General features: G+C 41.8%; 1 protein-coding gene across 1 annotated transcript in view; it reads left to right on the plus strand.

Moving 5' to 3' along the window:
- Positions 1-19,490, plus strand: part of alcam (activated leukocyte cell adhesion molecule) — a 229,750-nt gene that overhangs the window by 187,049 nt on the left and 23,211 nt on the right. Inside the window, exons 2-7 of the mRNA XM_033033365.1 lie at positions 4,239-4,339; positions 7,898-8,117; positions 12,675-12,739; positions 14,195-14,282; positions 14,777-14,959; positions 18,986-19,110. Coding sequence (XP_032889256.1) covers positions 4,239-4,339; positions 7,898-8,117; positions 12,675-12,739; positions 14,195-14,282; positions 14,777-14,959; positions 18,986-19,110 — 782 coding nt within the window. The remainder of the gene's footprint in view (positions 1-4,238; positions 4,340-7,897; positions 8,118-12,674; positions 12,740-14,194; positions 14,283-14,776; positions 14,960-18,985; positions 19,111-19,490) is intronic.

The following is a 19,490-nucleotide window of genomic DNA, read 5'->3' on the forward strand; positions in this document are numbered from 1 at the left end:
ATAGACTTCAAAATGTGTCTGACCAGCTGACAACAGACTCTGAATCTCTTAAATCAGCAGAGTTCCTCTTCAAAGAGCGATAAAATCAGCAAAGTGTTATACCTCTGAGTTTCTCTTCATGTCAGCGAGGCTGGAAACGGCCATTGCAGGAACTAGGATGCCATTAAGTATCTGATACAGGACACTCATCAGGCACGCAGACATGTCTGGTCCAATTCTGCAATTTCACCTGAAAGTAATTACTGTCATGATCTACGCCAGTAGATCAATTCCTATGTGTCTCGTGCACTGATAATGCAGGAATCAATCCAATTTCTACGCTTTTGCCCACATCAGAAACTACACAAATGCTGCTGCCCAATAGCTACATAACAAATAATCAGCAGCTGCACTATTGCGAGGATAATTCTATCAAGAGTAGCACTGCCCCATGCATAGTTCTATCACAATTCTGATGCAAACCTCCTAACACTTTGTTAAGTGTCGCCAAGTGTATGATTTGATGTGCAAATCCAACTGGCTAATAGATTAATGCACCTTTTAAAAAAAACATGGAATTTGATTTCATTTTGCATTCCAGTTCTTTATCGCTACTTTTCCAAGGTAAAGGTCAACACTAAAACATACTGTATATGCACTATAGTAAATAGAAGTGATATCTGTGAAGTGTACCTCGCCTTGCAGTGGCTTGAATAGGTTTGATGTGCACCAAAATTGCTTGAATAAGTTAAGCGGCTAGCTGTTATCAACATGCAGTGGAAAAAAGTCACATGCAAACTCAGGAATTTGAAAAGGATGCGCCCTGTCCTGCAGAGAACATTTAAATTGCAACATCTGCAGATTTTTGATTAACATTTAAATTGTACTGGACATGGATAGAATTGATTGTATTAGCTGCCCTAACAAGAAGCCAAACACAATGGAAAGAAAGTAGACAGTCACATAACTAACCTGTCCACCATTTCTAAATTGATAGCTTACGGAAGATAAATAGTTTTGTGAGAAGTCTGCACTACTGCCCACACACCCTCATCTTCCTAACAAACAGTGGGATAAGAGCAGGCTGTTCTGATCTGTAATAATCACACAATAATAACACAAACAACAAACTCCGAGACTTAATTTTTTTTTAAAGATTGGTTTTGAGATTAAAACAAGATTCTCGGTTGGAACTGGGATATCGCTGCTCCCTTGAACATGGGCAGAAGCGCCCAATCAAGCTTCCTCATCCCCAGTCTTATAACATAGTTAAATGGCCGTCGTAGTGTTCAATGTTGAACCTTATACATCGATGAAAGAAAGATAAGTCTAAGGTAGACAAAAATGCTGGAGAAACTCAGCGGGTGAGGCAGCATCTATGGAGCGAAGGAATAGGTGACGTTTCCGTCACCTATTCCTTCGCTCCATAGATGCTGCCTCACCCGCTGAGCTTCTCCAACATATTTGCCTACCTTCGATTTTTCCAGCATCTGCAGTTCTTTCTTAAAGATAAGTCTATCTGAACAGGCTGCTTTACAGAATGTTGACCATGCAGACAGCAACACCTAGTGTTATGAACCAGTACTGCAGACCTAATGCTTTGAGTGATGCCAGTGCCTCTGCATATCCCTATAGTGTGCAAAGAGAGAGAGATGAACAAAGCACATTAAACACTGCCATGCATTAGTCTGCCAAGGGGAAATTCAATAGAAGGTTCTGGACTTAGTTTCTGGGGTAAGTCCAAATTCAGGGGAAGAGGGTATTGATTTGGGAGGAGTGACAGGGATATGTTGGCGGAGTGTTGGTGGAAGTAGAGACGGGAGGGGAGAGGGGCGCAAGGCACTGCTAGTGATTGGTCATGTGGGCAACGGTATTTGAGATGGTGTGCGACTGGTCAAGTTAGGGGGTGTGATCATTAGCTGGGGATGCTGGACGCATGCAAACTAACGCCATGATTACAGTTGGCATGGGGCACTGTTGGGAATTGTGGATAGTTTAGTTTATTGTAACATGTATCGAGGTACAGTGAGAAGCGTTTTTGTTGCGTGCTATCCAGTCAGCGGAAAGACGGATAAGTACAATCAAGCCTTCCGCTGTGTACAGCTACAAGATAAAGGGAATAATGTTTGGTGCAAGGTAAAGTCTGATTAAAAATAGTCTGAGGGTATCCAATGAGGTAGATGGGAGGTTGGTGATAGGATGGTGATAGAATGGATGGTTGGTGATAGGATGTTTCAGCTGCCTGATAACAACTGGGACAAAACAGTCCCTGAAGCTGGAGGAATATGTTTTCACACTTCTGTACCTCTTGCCTATGGGAGAGGGGAGAAGAGGGAATGTCCAGGGTGAGACTTGTCCTTGATTAGTCCTTGATTATACTGCTGGCCTTGTCGAAGCAGTGTGAAATGTAGATAAAATCAATGGAAGGGTTGGTTTGAGTGATGGTCTGGGCTGCATCCACAATTCTCTGCAATTTCTTGCAGTCTTGGATGGAGCTGTTCCCAAACTATGCTGTGATACATCCCGATAAAATGTTTTCTACGGCGCATCTGGAGAAGTCGGTGAGAGTTGTTGGGGACATGCTGATCTTCCTAAGTCTTCTAAGGAAGTAGAGGCATTGGTATATCGATGTGGCTGGTTGGTGATATTTACTCCTAGGAACTTGAAACTTTCAACCATCTCTACTTGCCATCAATGTCGACCGGGGTATGTATATCGCTTCGCTTCCTGAAGTCGATCACAATCTCCTTTGCCTTGCTGACAAAGGTTGTCTTGGCACCAGCTTATAAGGTGCACAATCTCATCCTGTACTCTGTCTCGTAATTATTTGATATCTGGCTCACTCGTCGTCTCAAACTTGTAAATGGAGTTGGATTTGTATTTGTCTGCAAAGTCATGGGTGTATGTGGAGTAAAGAAGGGGGCTGAGAACGCATCCTGACGGGGGCACCAATGTTGAAGATTATCGTAGAGGACATCACTGGGCTTGAAGATTTGGGTGGATTGGGTAAAGGGTCTTGCGTCAGGTGGCAGGCTGGTGAATGGGGCTGTGGAAGGAGAGGTGGATTGAGCGAGGCTCACAAACTTTATGGTGAAGGAAAGTTATCCAGAGGGAGAGAAAGATGAGTATGTTACTTCAGGGGAACTTTTCCAAGTAGTGTTTTATACATTAACGGGTCGTTGCACAGACACGGAAGAAAATTTGCAATTTATACGCAGGAAGGTCTCTAATACATGTATCACAGATGCCCAATGATACATGCTTGACTATTGATTTTACCATAAACCAGATTGGTTGGATGTTTGATGATGTAATTAAATAGCAAGAGGAAAATATAAAGAGAAAATAATGAAATTACATTGATCTATTTTGTTGAATATACACCATGATATACTGTAAACATTAATGGAGATATGTACTGTGTTGTTACAAGATTTGTGGAATGCCTTATTGCAGTAATCATTTAGTTCATCATTGTGGATCAAGGAACCATGTAACAATCAATGCTTGTTTATCATACTCACAGTTTAGACACTAATCTGTTAATATTAATGCCTCGTGTAAGACTACAGCATATTTACATGAAACATATTGCTGTTCGAAAGGTTAGATGTCAGTTATGAGCAAGAGTATGGAGTAGAATTTTTAAAAAGCTATGGTCTAAGCAGCTTTGAAAGGTTGTTAGAGCAAGATTCATCTGTAATTGTGGAGCAAGGGAGAGATACTGAGAACATTCTCTGTTACAGTCATGAAGATTGTAGTTGTCATTCTTGAAAACAAGATAGCCTTTGTTAAGGGTAAGATTTTTGTGATTTCTGCAATGGCCTGTGAAATTGGGAAATTAAGCTCACTCCTTTACTATCTACTCTGTATTTCTGTTTATACATGGCTTCAGTTTACGCTCTCATTTTTGTGCAAATCTCTCTCGCCTTCCGTTTCTTCTATGAATAGTTCTGTCACATCTACATCTCTCACTCGTCAGTCTTAACTTTCCGTTTTTTTTTGTCTAATAGATTTTTCATATCGTTTTCGTATTCCTCTTATGTTTATTTCACTTCTCATTACCTCGTTCACTGTCTACAGTTGGATTTAAAATAATGGGGATGATAGACGAGCTCTCAACCTGAGAAGCTACAGTAGTCAAGATGGACACCAGGATCTGACCTTTGTCTCTAACTCACCTACCTGCCTTAGACTGATAGGTTAAACATAGGTAAATGTAAACGTTTCATGTAATTGTCTTCTGTGCTCTTTTTCAGTTCAAGCATCAACCACTGTGACAGCAATGGTTGGAGATAATGTCACGCTGACCTGTGACTCGAAAAAAGATGGCAACTCATACATGGTGGTATGGAAAGTGGTGAGTAATATACATACTAGATTTGTTTCCTGAACAAGTCATTGTACCAGTGCTATGGTGGTGAATGCCCCTTGTGTTGAAGCCAAAGTGAAAGGAATGTGTTAGCTGAGGAGCTGCAATATTTAGATGACCAATACCAGAAGCAACTTTCTGCTCACCTGGTGCTGCCTCTCTCTAGTGTACATTCACCAGGCACTTGCAGTGTTTTGTCTGAACAAACAGCCTTATGCCATTAGCAGGGATGATCTGACTTTCAGATCATTACTAGAATAAAAAACACTACATTTTTGCTTTTGAATATTTTTTGTTTCCTCTTGATTCATACTGAACTGTTATTTACAAGAATATGACCCAGCCCCAGTGGAGCAATTTCCCAATCCAGTAATTTATTTCATGCTACCTTTTGAAACTGATGCTTAAGGTCAGGAGGCTCTAAGCTCCATTTTTGGAGGGACAGAGACACCTTAGATGTATTTTGTTTTTGTTAGTTGTTGCATCTAATGTGCGTATGAATCAGCAACAATTAAGACTCGGACTACTAACACTCTCCTCCACCTGGCAGAACCTGTCCTCATGGTCTACAACTTCTCTATTGACTCTACAATTTCTCCAGGTTCAAGGTGTACCCATGGAAACTCGCATGGGCCCCAGCTAAGCCTGCCTTTTGTTGGTTACGTCGAACTGTCCGTGTTCCAAATGTACACCTGGTATTATCCCCCAATTCTTTCTCTGCTACATTGATGACTGCATTGTGGCTGCCTCTTGCATCTGTGCAGAACTTGGTGATTTAATTAACTTTACCACTAACTTCCACCCTGCCCTCAAATTTACTTGGACTATCTCTGATACCTCTATCCACTTTCTTGCTGTCATCTGAAACCCATCGGATCACAATCTACTAAAACGCCTATGTATTGCTAACCCTCTCTCCTTGACACAGTTGAGAGTGACGCGGTTAACTCAGAGACTAGGGTCCTGAACTTAAAGAAAAGAGACTTTGAAGGTATGAGATGAGAATTGGCTAGGATAGACTGGCATATTATACTTAAAGTGTAGATGGTGGAGATGCAATGGCAAAGATTTAAAGACTGCATGGATGAACTCCAAAAATTGTTCATCCCTGTCTGGCAAAAAAATAAAACGGGGAAGGCAGCTCAATCATGGTTAAGGAGGGAAATCAAGTATAGTGTTAAATCCAAGGAAGAGGCGTGTAAATTGGCCAGAGGAAGTAAAAAAAACGGAGGACTGAGAGAAATTTAGAACTCAACAGGGGAGGATAACGGGGTTAATTAAGAGGGGGGAAAAAGAGCATGAAAGAAAGCTTGCGGGGAATATAAAAATGGACTCTAAAAGCTTCTTTAGATATGTGAAAAGGAAAAGATTAGTGAAGACAAATGTAGGTCCCTCACAATCAGAGACAGGTGAATTTAGAATGGGAAATGAGGAAATGGCAGAACAGTTAAACGAGTACTTTGGTTCTGTCTTCAATAAGGAAGACACAAACAATCTCCCAGAAATACTAGGGGAACAAGGATCTAGTGGGAGGGAGGAACTAAAGGGAATCCACATTAGTCTGGAAATGGTGTTAGGTAAACTGTTGGGACTGAAGGCAGATAAATCCCCGGGGCCCGATGGTCTGCATCCCAGAGTACTCTAGGAGGTGGCCCTAGAAATCATGGATGTATTGGTGATCATTTTCCAATGTTCTCTCGACTCTGAATCAGGTCCTGTGGACTGGAGGGTGACCAATGTAACTCCACTTTTTAAGAAAGGAGGGAGAGAGAAAACGGGGAACTATAGACCAGTTAACCTTACATCGGTAATGAGGAAGATGCTTGAGTCAATTATTAAAGATGTTATAGCAGCGCATTTGGAAAGCAGTGACGGGATCAGTCAAAGTCAGCATGGATTTATAAGGGAGAAATCATGCTTGACTAATCTTCTGGAATTTTTTGAGGATGTAACAAGTAGAATGGATAAGGGAGAGCCAGTGGATGTGGTGCATCCGGACTTTCAAAAAACCTTTGACAAGGTCCCACACAAGAGATTAGTGTGCAAACTTAGAGCACATGGTATGGGGGACAGAGAACTGGTTGGCAGACAGGAAGCAAAGAGTAAGAATTAACGAGTTCTTTTCAGAATGGCAGGCTGTGACTAGTGGGGTGCCGCAAGGCTCGGTGCTGGGACCCCAGTTATATACAGTATATATACAATTTAGACTAGGGAATTAAATGTGACAGCTCCATGTTTACGGATGACACGAAGCTGGATGGCAGTGTGAGCTGCGATAAGGATGCTATGAGGCTGCAGGGTAGGTTGCGTGAGTGGGCAGATGCATGGCAGATGCAGTTTCATGTGGATAAATGTGCGGTTATCCACTTTAGTAGCAAAAACAGGGAAGGAGATTATTATCTAAATGGTGTCAAGTTGGGAAAAGGGGAATTACAACGGGAGCTGGGGGTCCTTGTTCATCAGTTAATGAAAGTAAGCATGCAGGTACGGCAGGCCGTGAAGAAAGTTAATGGCATGTAGCCTTCATAACAAGAGGAGTTGAGTATAGGAGCAAAGAGGTCCTTCTGCAGTTGTACAGGGCCCTAGTGAGACCACACCTGGAGTATTGTGTGCAGTTTTAGTCTCCAAATTTGAGGAAGGACATTCTTGCTATTGAGGGAGTGCAGCGTCGGTTTACAAGGTTGGCGGGACTGCGGGATGGCGGGACTGTGATATGCTGAGAGAATGGAGCGGCTGGGCTTGTATACTCTGGAATTTAGAAGGATGAGAGGGGATCTTATTGAAACATATAAGATTATTAAGGGTTTGGACATGCTAGAGGCAGAAAACATGTTCCCGATGTTGAGGGAGTCCAGAACCAGGGGCCAAAGTTTAAGAATAAGTAGTAAGCCATTTAGAACAGAGATGAGTAACACTGTTTCACACAGAGTTGTGAGATTGTGGAATTCTCTGCCTCAGAGGGCGGTGGAGGCCGGTTCACTGGATACTTTCAAGAGATAGTTAGATAGGGCTCTTGAAGATAGCGGAATCAGGGGATATGGGGAGAAGGCAGGAATGGGATACTGATTGTGGATGATCAGCCATGATCACAATGAATGGTGGTGCTGGCTTGAAGGGCCGAATGGGCTACTCCTGCACCTATTGTCTATTGTCTAATTTGAGGAAGGACATTATTGCTATTGAGGGAGTGCAGCGTAGGTTCACCAGGTTAATTCCTGGGATGGCGGGACTGACATGATGAAAGAATGGGTCGACTGGGCTTGTATTCTCTGGAATTTAGAAGGATGAGGGAAACATTTAAAATTCTTAAAGGATTGGACAGGCTAGATGCAGGAAAATTGTTCCCAATGTTGGGGGTGTCCAGAACCAGGGGTCACAGTTAGGACTGAGATGAGGGGAAGAAATTCACCCAGAAAGTTGTGAATACGTGGAATTCTCTGCCACAGAAGGCAATGATCATATTGAATGGTGGTGCTGGCTCGGAGGGCACAAATGGCTGTATCCTGCACTTATTTTTCTACGTTTCTATGTTTCCTTCTCTTTCAGGGAGAAACTGAAAATCAGAAAGATCAGCTCATCTCATTGAACTTGGTGAAAAATGAGATAACAGACTCAAAGTATTCCAGATACAACGGCAGGCTCATTTTGAACACGGATTGTTCCTTAAATATCTTGAATGTTGGAATTCAGGATGCAAAGATGTTTTTCTGCTCAACAGTGGTTGAAACTGACATACATGAATCATCTGTATTTATCAATGTTTACAGTAAGTAAACACATTTATAATATACTGTGATTACAATCCATTGGGGCCTGATTTTGAAACTCGTCATATAATAAGTTTTTCCGATATATTTCAAGGAGTTGCGTTAGTGAAGTAATCTAGAATATCATTCTCTTTTCACAAGAACAGGGAATTGAATACATTTGTCTCACAGGCATGGTTCTGGTCTTTCCCCTCCAGGATGTCAATCCACAGCTTGATGTTCATCTGTGTCTTTGGTCTGGGAGCCTTTTCTGTGCTGTTACAGGGGGGCTGCTACTGCAGCAAACTATGCAGAAACTGGAGATATTTAAGAGATCAAGTAAGGCCTTCACAGATCAGGTTGAGAGAGGACAAACTATTCTCAATAGACATCTCTTTCCCCTGTAAAAAGAGCACCAGATAGTCTTGGATTATCATCAACCACTCACTAAATCTAAATCTTAAAATCTCATTTTTTATTCACCCCATTTTCCCTGTTCATCACAGTGGCGATCACCACCCACTAGATTCTACAGCCACCCACACACTAAGGACAGTTCACAATGGCCAATGTACCGTCTAGCTTTCACATTTTTGGAATGTGGGAAGAAGCCGGAGCACCCAAGGAAACCCACACATTCACTCGGAGAATATGCAAACTCCATTCTGATTGAGCCTGGGTCATTGGTGCACTGAGGCTGCGCCTCTACCACCTGCACCACTCTGCTGCCCTCCTTGTTACTGTTTACATGTGGCAAGTGAGGAAGGGCAGTGCTCAACAAATAGCATTCATGGAAGTGAAGAGAGAGAAAAATTGGGCATAATGTAAAAGGAACCGTACCTTATCTAATTTCCTAGATATTTTCACAGCTGTCCCTCTGAATTTGAAGTGGAATAGCATAGGGATTTCTTCCATATTCATTCAATCCCTCTAAAAGCAATCCATCTGTTTGAATCCTTTCTAGTAACCTATACATATTGGGCACATCTTCATCACAGTAACTAATTAACATGCATGTAAGTGACAGAGTTTGAGTATTCACGTATCCACAGCTCGCAAGTCTACTTCAGAATCACACTCACATATGTTAAATCCTTCACAGTAACAACTCACGACTATGGAGTACTGTTCAGATTATAAACATCGCAATTAGCAGGCATCACACATTCTCAGAGGCGCTGGGCATCAAAAGCTTTGTACATTTTGGGAGGCTTTCGATAGAGGAGATTTATAAAGAACAGGCTGGGAGAGATGAACACTGGACTGATAACAGAACTAACAGAAAGATAGAGGGCATGGATAGTGTGTCCGCTCGACATTTGGGAGGCGATGTCAGAGTGTCGAACAATTAGTCAAAGAATTGTAGACAAACCTAAGGATATTAAACGTAATCATTGGTGTAGGAGAAGTTGGTGAGGATGAGAATAAAAGTTGAGGTCCAACTGTATGAGGGAAAGCACATTAAGTTTCAGATGATTTATATGTTACATAGAAACATAGAAAATAGGTGCAGGAGGTGCCGTAAGTGGCAGCCTCGCCTACAGCCGGTCTCGTCCCTTTCTTCTTTTGGTGTTTTTAGTCTGTTTCATTTGTATGTTTTAGTGTATCTTTAGTTTTGTATTATGTGGGGGATGTGGGAAACTTTTTTATCTCTTCCCTCGACGGAGATGTGACTTTTTCCGTATCGTATCTCTGCCCGCACTGCGGCCTTAACATCGTGGAGCCGGCGGTCCCTTTGTTAGGGGTTGACCGCGGGAGCTCCAACCACAGGAGCTTTGACCGCCCCGATCGTGGGAGCCTCGATCGCCCCGATGCGGGGGCTTCGATCGTCAACTGCAGGAGCTTCGATCGCCCCGACTGCGGGAGAAAAGGAGGAAAAAGGTTAAAGTTATTTGCCTTCCATCACAGTGGGGAATGCGAGGTTGCCAAGAAACAAGATGGATGTGCTGCCTGTGCTGGTGGGGACTCGGAGCGATTGCTGTGAGTGCAGTGATCTCCGTGTTTGCGGGGACATCGCACCATGAGAATATCCTGGACTATGGTGCAAGTGTGGACGGCTTTCTGACTGTTGGTGCGGACCGGGACTGCAGAGTGACAACGGTCGGTACAACTCTGGTCACATCATGGTGAAGGAGCATGTGTGTGGCCTGGACATTGAACTGATGGCTGTGGGTCTCCGCTTATGCTGTGTGCCCTGGGGATTCTCACATGCCGCTGTGGTGGCTGTTTATGTTTAATCTTTATGTAATTTTGTATCTTGTTGTATTATTGGTACACGTCGGTACACGTGACAATAAAGGACCATTGAACCATTAAGTAGGCCATTCGGCCCTTCGAGCCAGCACCGCCATTCAATATGATCATGGTTGATCATCAAAAATCAGTTCCCATTCCGGCTTTTTCCCCATATCCCTTGATTTCCTTGGCCCCAAAAGCTAAATCTAACTCTCCCTTGTTGGAGGTTAGGTGATTTAAGTGAAGGTAAGAAATAGTAAGGATAAGAAGCCATGAGTGGGATATCGTATTGGCATCTGTAAATAGCTATACTACGGGAGGGAGCACAAACCAAAAAATAATGGGGCTTGTAAGACACATACTGCATTAATAATGAGTGATTTTAATCATCGTACTAATTGGCCGAAAATTAAGTTGGCAAGGGTAATGTTGAGGAAGAGTTCGGAGAATGCATTCAGGATGGCTTCACAGATAATATGATAAGAAACCAATCAGGGAACTGGCTGTTTTGTCTTACACTTAACTAAAGCAAAATGGGAGTATGGGCTCAGAGGAAAGGAATGCTGGTGGCACAATTAGATCTTATTCAATAGGTTTGTGAGGCTCATTGTCCTCCTGCTCCTTATGCTTACAGGTGAAAGGAAGGGTTTGACAGGAATTGTCCACAGTACTTTGAATGCTGTACCTTGGTGATTCATCCACCGTTTCCTTTAAACACAACTCGATTATGATGTGATTATTGAATTTATCCTAAACAGTGTGTGTACAGCCTATTGTTGTGATGGGCAGATAGTATTGTTCCCTTTGAAATACTACTCCAGTCCTCCATTGAACATGTCCAACACAATTGGAGCTACTGACAAGTGGGTATAGATTCCAGTATTGTGGACCATTATCTATTCTGCGGTGCTGATTTATATTTTGATTGTACAGGAAAACATCTAAAATTGGCACTGTGTACGGCATGTGCCGAATTTAATAGTTAAAGGAAGCTCAACTTTTGAATCACAAATTGAATGGTGACAACATCAATTAGATGACATATGAACAATATCTATATAATTAAAAGTCTAAACTTGACCACTTCCTGTTTGCACTGTATATTGATTTTAGAAAAAATGCGACCACTTACGGCTGTGATTTTTGGCCACCTTGATCAGAGTCGTCCTCCAGCTCTCAGGGCCAGAAGATTTTTCCCATCGATGAAAAATAAAAGACTTATTAATGTTTTAAAAATGTTGAGATTCTCTCTCCTATCAATCACGCCATGAAGGCTCCTTCTCGTGGGTGGCGGAGGGACTATAAATCCCAGAAATGTGGGCAAGATGGGGAGGGAGAGGGTCACGACTCTCAGTCTGAGATGGAAATCTACAGAACATTGAGAATACTGACCTGTGAGTGCCCTTTATGTGTTTTTAAACTGTTCGGCTATTGAAATGTGTACCTATTACAACTGTGTGCCTTTTGCAACCGTAAAAAAAATGAAAATGTCTAAAATTGATTGTCCACCCTCTCCCCCTTCTCCCTCACAATCTCTCACCTATTTTCGGCAAAATTTCTGGCAGCTTCTGAGCTGCTAGCCTACCAGGCTCGAGTTACTGAGCTGCCAGGCCTGAGTGACTGAGCTGCCAGCCCAAGAATCTATTCGGCCTACAATATCCATACTAGCCCTCTGGAAACCGGTCCCTTCAGCCCACAACACCCATGCTAGCACTCCAGAAAGCCCCCCCCCCCAAACTGGTCAGCAATTTTGGAATTAGTGGAGAGGTGGAATATTGTGTTAGGGGTCCAGCCCTCCCGTGTGTAGCTGGGACCCAACGGGTCCCACTTAGTCTTGTAATCTTTAAACACCTGCCATTTACATAGATGCCTTAATTCAATGTCTGAACCGTATTTACAAACATCCTCATTATTCATATTTCACTCCTTTATGAGTGTGACCCTTATTCATTGCTGTGCGTTGATATTTTGCCTCAGCAGTAAATCCTTTATTGTTGTCTCATTAGGACAACCATAGCACCTGGAATGTTTTTTTGTCTTTTAAGATCATCCTCAATATTGTTCAAAACTATTTTACAGCGGGTTTGACCCTTGCAGTTGAGCTAAGGTCTGGATATTGGCACAGCGTTCAGGACGGTGCAATAATTTCTGCGTTTTTGTCTCGATTGAAAATACATTCAGTCTTGTTGCAGACAAAATCAATTTCCATGCTGAAAATTCCTCTTTCTACTGTTTTCTTCCTATACCAAGTAAATGTAGAGTGAGTAATTAATCTGAAAGTTCCTCTTAATATATAATCCTCAAATCTTGGGTCTTTTAATTGTTCTTTTTTATCTTTATAGATCAACCATCTAATCCTGAAATTATAAAGATAGCTCCCTTCCTTGTGGCAGGGAAACTACAGAAGGTGAGTACAAGACAAATGTACATGACTTGGCAAGAAGGACAGGAGAGATCAGTGTTCGAAATGAATGACCAGAATCACTTGTGGATCTGGATGCTATTCACTAGTGTTGCATGTGATGAAAGGTACTGGTTTGTCATAGTTATACAGCATGGAAACAGGCCCTTCAGCCCAACTTGCCCCACTGACCAACATGCCCATCTACACGTCCCACCTGCTAGCGTTTAGCCCATTTCCCTCTCAACCTGTCCTATCCATGTGACTGTCCGAATGTTTTTTTAATATTGTGATAGTACTTGCCTCGACTGCCTGCTCTGGCAGCTCATTCCATATACCTACCACCCTTTGTGTAAAAAAAGGTTGCCCCTCGGGTTCCTATTAAACCTTTTCCCCCTCACCTCAAACCAGGTCTGCTGGTTCTTGATTCCCCTCCTCTGGGTAAAAGACTGTGTCCATTTACCCTATCCAGTCCTCTCATGATCTTATACACCTCCATAAGATCTCCACTCATTCTCCTGTGCTCCAAGGAATAGAGTACTAGCCAGCCCAACCTCTCGCTGTAGCTCAGGCCTTCGAGTACTGAGGAAAGTGAACAAGTACCAATTAAGAGATTGCAATGTACGAGATTGTCAAATATGTACACTCTCATCAACCAATGCGATGGGAATGATGGGCTGCAGGTGCAGCAAGAAAGATGAGTATTAAACTTATGAGAAAATAGTAAGGAAACTGAGCCTACCCATTGTGAAAGATGAAATCAAGGCAGGTATCCTTTCAAATGAATCCAGGCAAAATGGCCATGACAACAAAGTTGCTAAATGCATAATTTAAAACTTCAATGATTTAAAAGAAAGGGTTTTCAGCTTTTTGACAAATGACAATGAAATTGTGCAGCGTTACCAAGTATAATCAGTAAAAGGATCCTGTACATAAAGTTTACAGATTAATAAGCACTTTCAGTCATAAGTGCTTAATTTTTGCTGAGATTCTTAATTGAAATTTTTATAAATAATTTAGTTATAGTAAGAGGAGACATGAAATCTGTTTTCAGCATCCAATTGAAAACATGTTGTGTTCTGAAGAGACAGAATTCAGTAATCTTTTAATGCCTCTGTCATATTTTAGTTAATATATTAAAACATTGAAACTGATATATTTTTCCATTGGACGTGTTGCCTTGAAATGAGATTTTATTGACCCTGCTCACGTATCTGCTGGGATATCAAGTGAGGAATTATACATTCCCAGCCCATCCTCCCCTCGACGTTAACTCCCTGTTTCCTCCATTGGCGGGAAACCTGGAATTATCATGAGGTGCTGGCATATTCTCTGCTTCCAAAAAATCCGTCATAAATCAGGGAACCGGCTGATGTTTAACAATAACCTGAAATATAGAATGTTGTTGCTGAAGTTGGTTCAGGAATGTAACTGTGCTACTTCCCTGTCCCTTTCATTCAGGTCGGTCAGTGTGTTGTCAAAGATAGTTACCCGGCTGCCAAAATTTCCTGGCAATACAATTTTCAGAATCTGGACATCAACAAGACAGGTATGAATAAAGAATACAATATTAGTGATCAGATTTTGAGTGGTTTAAACTTTTCTTGTTGATTCTGAATGTGCCTTGTCTCCCCGGGAAAGGTGTGAGTATCACTTTCAGCGTAGTCCTAACACCAGTGCATAGTGTATTTCAGTTTGATCTGATCCTCTCTGTATTCATCAAACATCACTAGACGATAATAGCTAGTGAACTGACTATTTCTCTCCCACTGAATCTGGACTAGTTGTAAATCGCTGCTACCCTCTCAAGAGCAGTATCTTGCCTACTTTGAACAGCTTTCATAATTTAGGGGCAAAATTTTCCTGCGTTTTTTTTAATTCTCAAAGTATTTCTCAGACATTTTGTCAATGCACAAATAATATTTTGTGGCGGACTCCCTGACCCGAATGATCCTCCAAAGAAAGGTAAAAATAATCAAATTATTTAATAAAATGGGCTGAATTTTTTTTTTAAACTGATCAACTTTAACAAATGTTTTCCAGGTGTGGTGATGGATAATCATTCTACTAAAAACAATAAAGGCTTTTTCGATATAAGGTCTACCCTGGAGTACATGCCGAAGAGAGGTGAAGGAAAAATACATTTTACCTGCCAGGCGACTTATTTTGAAGGCCTAGTCAGAAGTATGACCAATGTATCTTCACCTGTCGCTATGTTCGTACACTGTAAGTAGCAATCACAGTCATGTATTCACTGAAACTTCAGTTAAATCCTTAACAGATTAAATGGCACAAGTACTCTAACGTATAAAGATAAAATATAATTCTCATGTAGCACTTCCCACACTTAATTGTCAATGTGGTGCAGTCAATTTGCACATGAGACATCCACATTTGTTTTGCCATTTTGGCTGAGGAATATTTATATAATGAGGTACTTCAAATTATACAATGAGTCCTTCAAATTATGTTACAAAATGTTTGCTTCCCTCTGAACAGGCAGGTGAGACTTGTTCAGAAGTTCATCATGAAGTTGATATTTCTGAACAGGCATGTTTGAATTGTGTTTGGGATTCTGCTATGCCATGGTATTAAACTTACATTTGTAACAATTGTGCTCAGTTTTCCTCTCAACTCTTTCCTGTCACCACACTAATTATCTCTGTTTAAGAAGGAACTGCAGATGCTAGAAAATCGATGGTAGACAAAAATGCTGGAGAAACTCAGCGGGTGAGGCAGCATCTATGGAGCGAAGGAAATAGGCGACGTTTCAGGAGGGTCTCGACCCGAAACGTTGCCTATTTCCTTCGCTCCATAGATACTGCTTCACCCGCTTAGTTTCTCCAGCATTTTTGTCTACACTAATTATCTCAATCACTTTTCACTTTTGTAATTGTTTTTAATTTTTTTTAAATTAAACATTATCCAATTGATAATGTATCCCTTTGGTTTAAACCAGTTAAATATTAATAAAATGTTTTTACAATCGTTGAGTAGCAGTGTTGAAGCTGATGTATATACCGGTAGCTAGTTTAAAATCTTCAAGTTAGTTATTTTACCTTGAAGGCACATTGAAGGCAGATAAAATACTTGTCGGTTTACAAACTACTGAGAATATCTATTTGACCAACAATGTTACCAGGTACTCTTATGATCAGCTGCATGGATGTGGTGGAGACTATCTGGCACAATTGCATCTTGTACTTAAATAGCAACATGAGAGTAGTAAAATATCCCATAGTGCAGAGAACTGGAGTAAGTCATCTCCAATCCCATGGAACTGCCTGAGGAGAAAAAATAACTAAGTAGCTTGACTGAAGCATTAACAAAAACCTGGCAATGAGCCAGGTATTGGAACAAACGGTTATAGTGGCAGAGAGGCCAGCCCTACCGGCCTTCCCCACTCATATTCACAGCTGCCCACTACAAATACTACCTGGTGGAATTCCAGTGCTTGCGTCTCTCCATCTTGGGGGTAAGTCCTTGAAAATTGGAATCTGCTGAAATTAGTCACTGAAATTCTGTGTTCATTGAATCTAAAATTGCAACCACTTTGGTAATATTGTACAAATTTTCGATCAAAATATGGAGATAAGCAAGAGTAATATTCCATGAAATAACATTACTTCTGTCAACTTCCAGTTGAATGCAGAAATATGTGTCTTTCACTGGTAAGGCTTGGTTTTGCATTTCTTATTTATCCTCAACCCTGGAGGATGTCTGGATGAGACGTTGCAACAAATGTTATTGCGAGATGTTAAAGTGCTCATTTGCAGTGTGAGATATGCCTTGCAGAGCAAGACGGATTTATGACAATGCTAAATAATCTTCCCGGAAGAAAAGTTCTACCTCCCTCTTTACAATTATGTTTTATGCAGTTCAGTGTCTTTGTCATCTACACAGCTGAGACTAGAGGTCGGTCGATGCATCTTAGATGTCAGAGCACCCAATTTCAATACATCTCTGTGAAGTTAGTGCCAATTATCCATGGGAACAATAAAACAGACATGTGGCTCACAAGCTGTCTTTGGTCATCCTTGTTATAAAAGAGGCTAGAGGCGTAAGGTCTAAGAGGTATACCAAAGATCAAGGCCTTGGCAGCTGAGTTTCCACCAATGAATCAAAGTTATGGATGTGCAAGAAACTAGCCTTGAGGAGAGCAATGTTATTACATCTTTAAGAGAGCTCCCCATCCCCTCACCCCACTTATCATCAACAACACCAGTCACATCTGTGGAGACTTATAAGTTCCTTGGAACCATCATCTCCAAGGACCTGAAATGGGGGGGCCACCATCGACTCCACAGTCAAAAAGGCCCAACAGAGGATGTACTTCCTGCGGCAGCTGAGGAAACACAATCTGCCACAGGCAATGATGGTCCAATTCTATACCGCCATCATAGTGTCTGTCCTCACCTTCTCCATCATGGTCTGGTTTGGCTCAGCCATCAAGCACGACATCCGGAGGCTGCAGCGAATCGTCCGATCAGCTGAGAAGGTTGTTGGCTGCAACCTTCCCTCCATTGATGAACTGTACACTGCAAGGGCCAGGAAGTGAGCGGGTAAGATCATCTCTGACCCCTCTCACCCTGGCCACAAACTCTGAAGCACTTCCCTCTGGGAGGCGACTCCGGACTGTCAAAGCCGCCACAGCCAGACATAAAAACACCTTTTTTTCCACGAGTAGTAGCTCTACTCAATAACCAAAAGTCTGTAGCCTCAATTTGCTCTTGTATTTTATTTCATTCATGTGTTTAAACTGTACTGTTTTATTATTAATGTTTAAGGATTTATGTGTCATTCTTAATTGTTACTGTATGTTGTGTTGTTACCTGCGAGTGGAGCACCAAGGCAAATTCCTTGTATCTGTACATACTTGGCCAATAAACTTATTCATTCATTCATTTATCTATATTAATGGAGGAGTGAATTGAGAAATTTGAAAACAAGGACTGAAGATGAAAAATTAACTTTGAAATCTTAATCACTGCTCAATATGTGTGTGGGCACTGACTGATTTTGTTTTGGCCTTATTGAAGAGGATGGAATGAAATGCATGGAGTGGTACTGTTGCCTGATAGCCTGGTGTGCATGAAAGGAAGAATTTCTCGCAATAAAATGCCTGACTTAAATTCCATGCCTGAAGAAAATGTCCATGATGTTTAGTTGAGTCTGTCCATTGGGTAATTCATTCTTCCTTCCAAGGTTTCATTTCAATCATGAGAGGAAATGGCTGCTGAAACAGGAGGCACGAATGACGTTCTAAAGTAGGGATTGGTCAAATAGGGCAAGATTTATACTACTGATTACGTTTTTTTGCCTTAGGCATTCATTCAGGATTGAGGACTTGTTTCCTCTCTAGTGTGGCGATTAATGTGTTCAGAGTGGAAAGTGCAGACTTGCCCCCAGATGTCCAGTTGGTGGGTAGTTTGTGGGTAGTTTGTGAAGTGGTGCACTTCCTCTGCCATCCATGCCCCTACTGCAAGGCCACACAGCTCTCAATAACACCCTGAATGACCCTTCTCCACTGTGAGCTGTCGTGGATCAGCTATACCCAAGTAGGAGCATCAAGGTGGCACAGTGGTAGAGTTGCTGCCTTTCAACTCTCGGGACCTGGAATTGATCCAGACTACGGGTGCTGTCTGTATGGATTCTGTACGTACTCCCTGTGACCCAGTTGGTTTCCTCGCAGTGGTCCTGTTTGCTCCCACACTCCAAAGACCTATGGGTTTGTAGGTTCATTGGTCTCTGTAAATTGTTCTTAGTGTGTAGGATAGTGCTGGTGTATGTTTTGATCGCTGGTTGGCACAGATTCAGTGGGACAAACCGCGCTATAGCTCTAAAGTAAACTAAAGAGTTAACAAGACTCTTGCATTTCCACATGAAGACTTTAGCCATCTCCTTACATTTGTTCCCTGTGTCTGCTCGGTGATCTCTTGCTGTGAGAGATCTCAAAGTAGAGTGATCATTTCCAGGGTGTGGGGTCGAGCGGCAGAAGGAAGCTGATATCGTAATTAGTGCCTCAGTGTGGTGGATGTTGGTTCACTCAGCCTTCTGGTAAACGTGGAGTTCTACACGGTGATAGATTGCTCTCTGGTCTTGTGCCCTAAATAATAAGAATCCTGATTGTTGAATAACGTAAAAGGATTCAATTCAGAAAGTTAAATGCAAAGGGAACTGTAGTGTGAAATCAAGTATACACAGGGTTGTAAGATCTCACATCTGCTACTCTTTTTCACAATTTCTTTTCAGACAACACTTCAAAAATTTCTTTACAAGTGACACCAGCACCAGACGTCCTGGAGGGATCGAACGTCACCCTTTCCTGCTCTGGGGATGGCTACCCGTCGCCAGAAAAATTCACCTTCACTAAGAATGTGAGTCAGCTTTTATTATGTGATGAGTCTTAAATGTATCTCCATTAATTTAGCATATTAGGCTCCTCCCTTTATTAATATATTTTAGTTTTCCCAACATTTGCCATGTAATCGATGTATGCAAGTTCTGTTGCCCACAAGTTGATTTAGAATCAGAATCCAATGTAACTGGATGTCACTCTTCCTCCGGGAGTTAATGTCTGTCCACTGGTTATGGAGACAATCAACACAGTGACACGCAGCCCAACGTTACATGCACCTGCATAAGATGTGCCATATCATTACTGTTGCATAAGATTCCAAACACAGTACTTTTTATGTCAAATGATAACTAACCACACGCATTTAGTTAAGTTATTTTATAGACAATGTATTTTTGT

This window comes from Amblyraja radiata, chromosome 14, assembly GCF_010909765.2.
Source record: "Amblyraja radiata isolate CabotCenter1 chromosome 14, sAmbRad1.1.pri, whole genome shotgun sequence".
NCBI classification, from domain to species: domain Eukaryota; kingdom Metazoa; phylum Chordata; class Chondrichthyes; order Rajiformes; family Rajidae; genus Amblyraja; species Amblyraja radiata.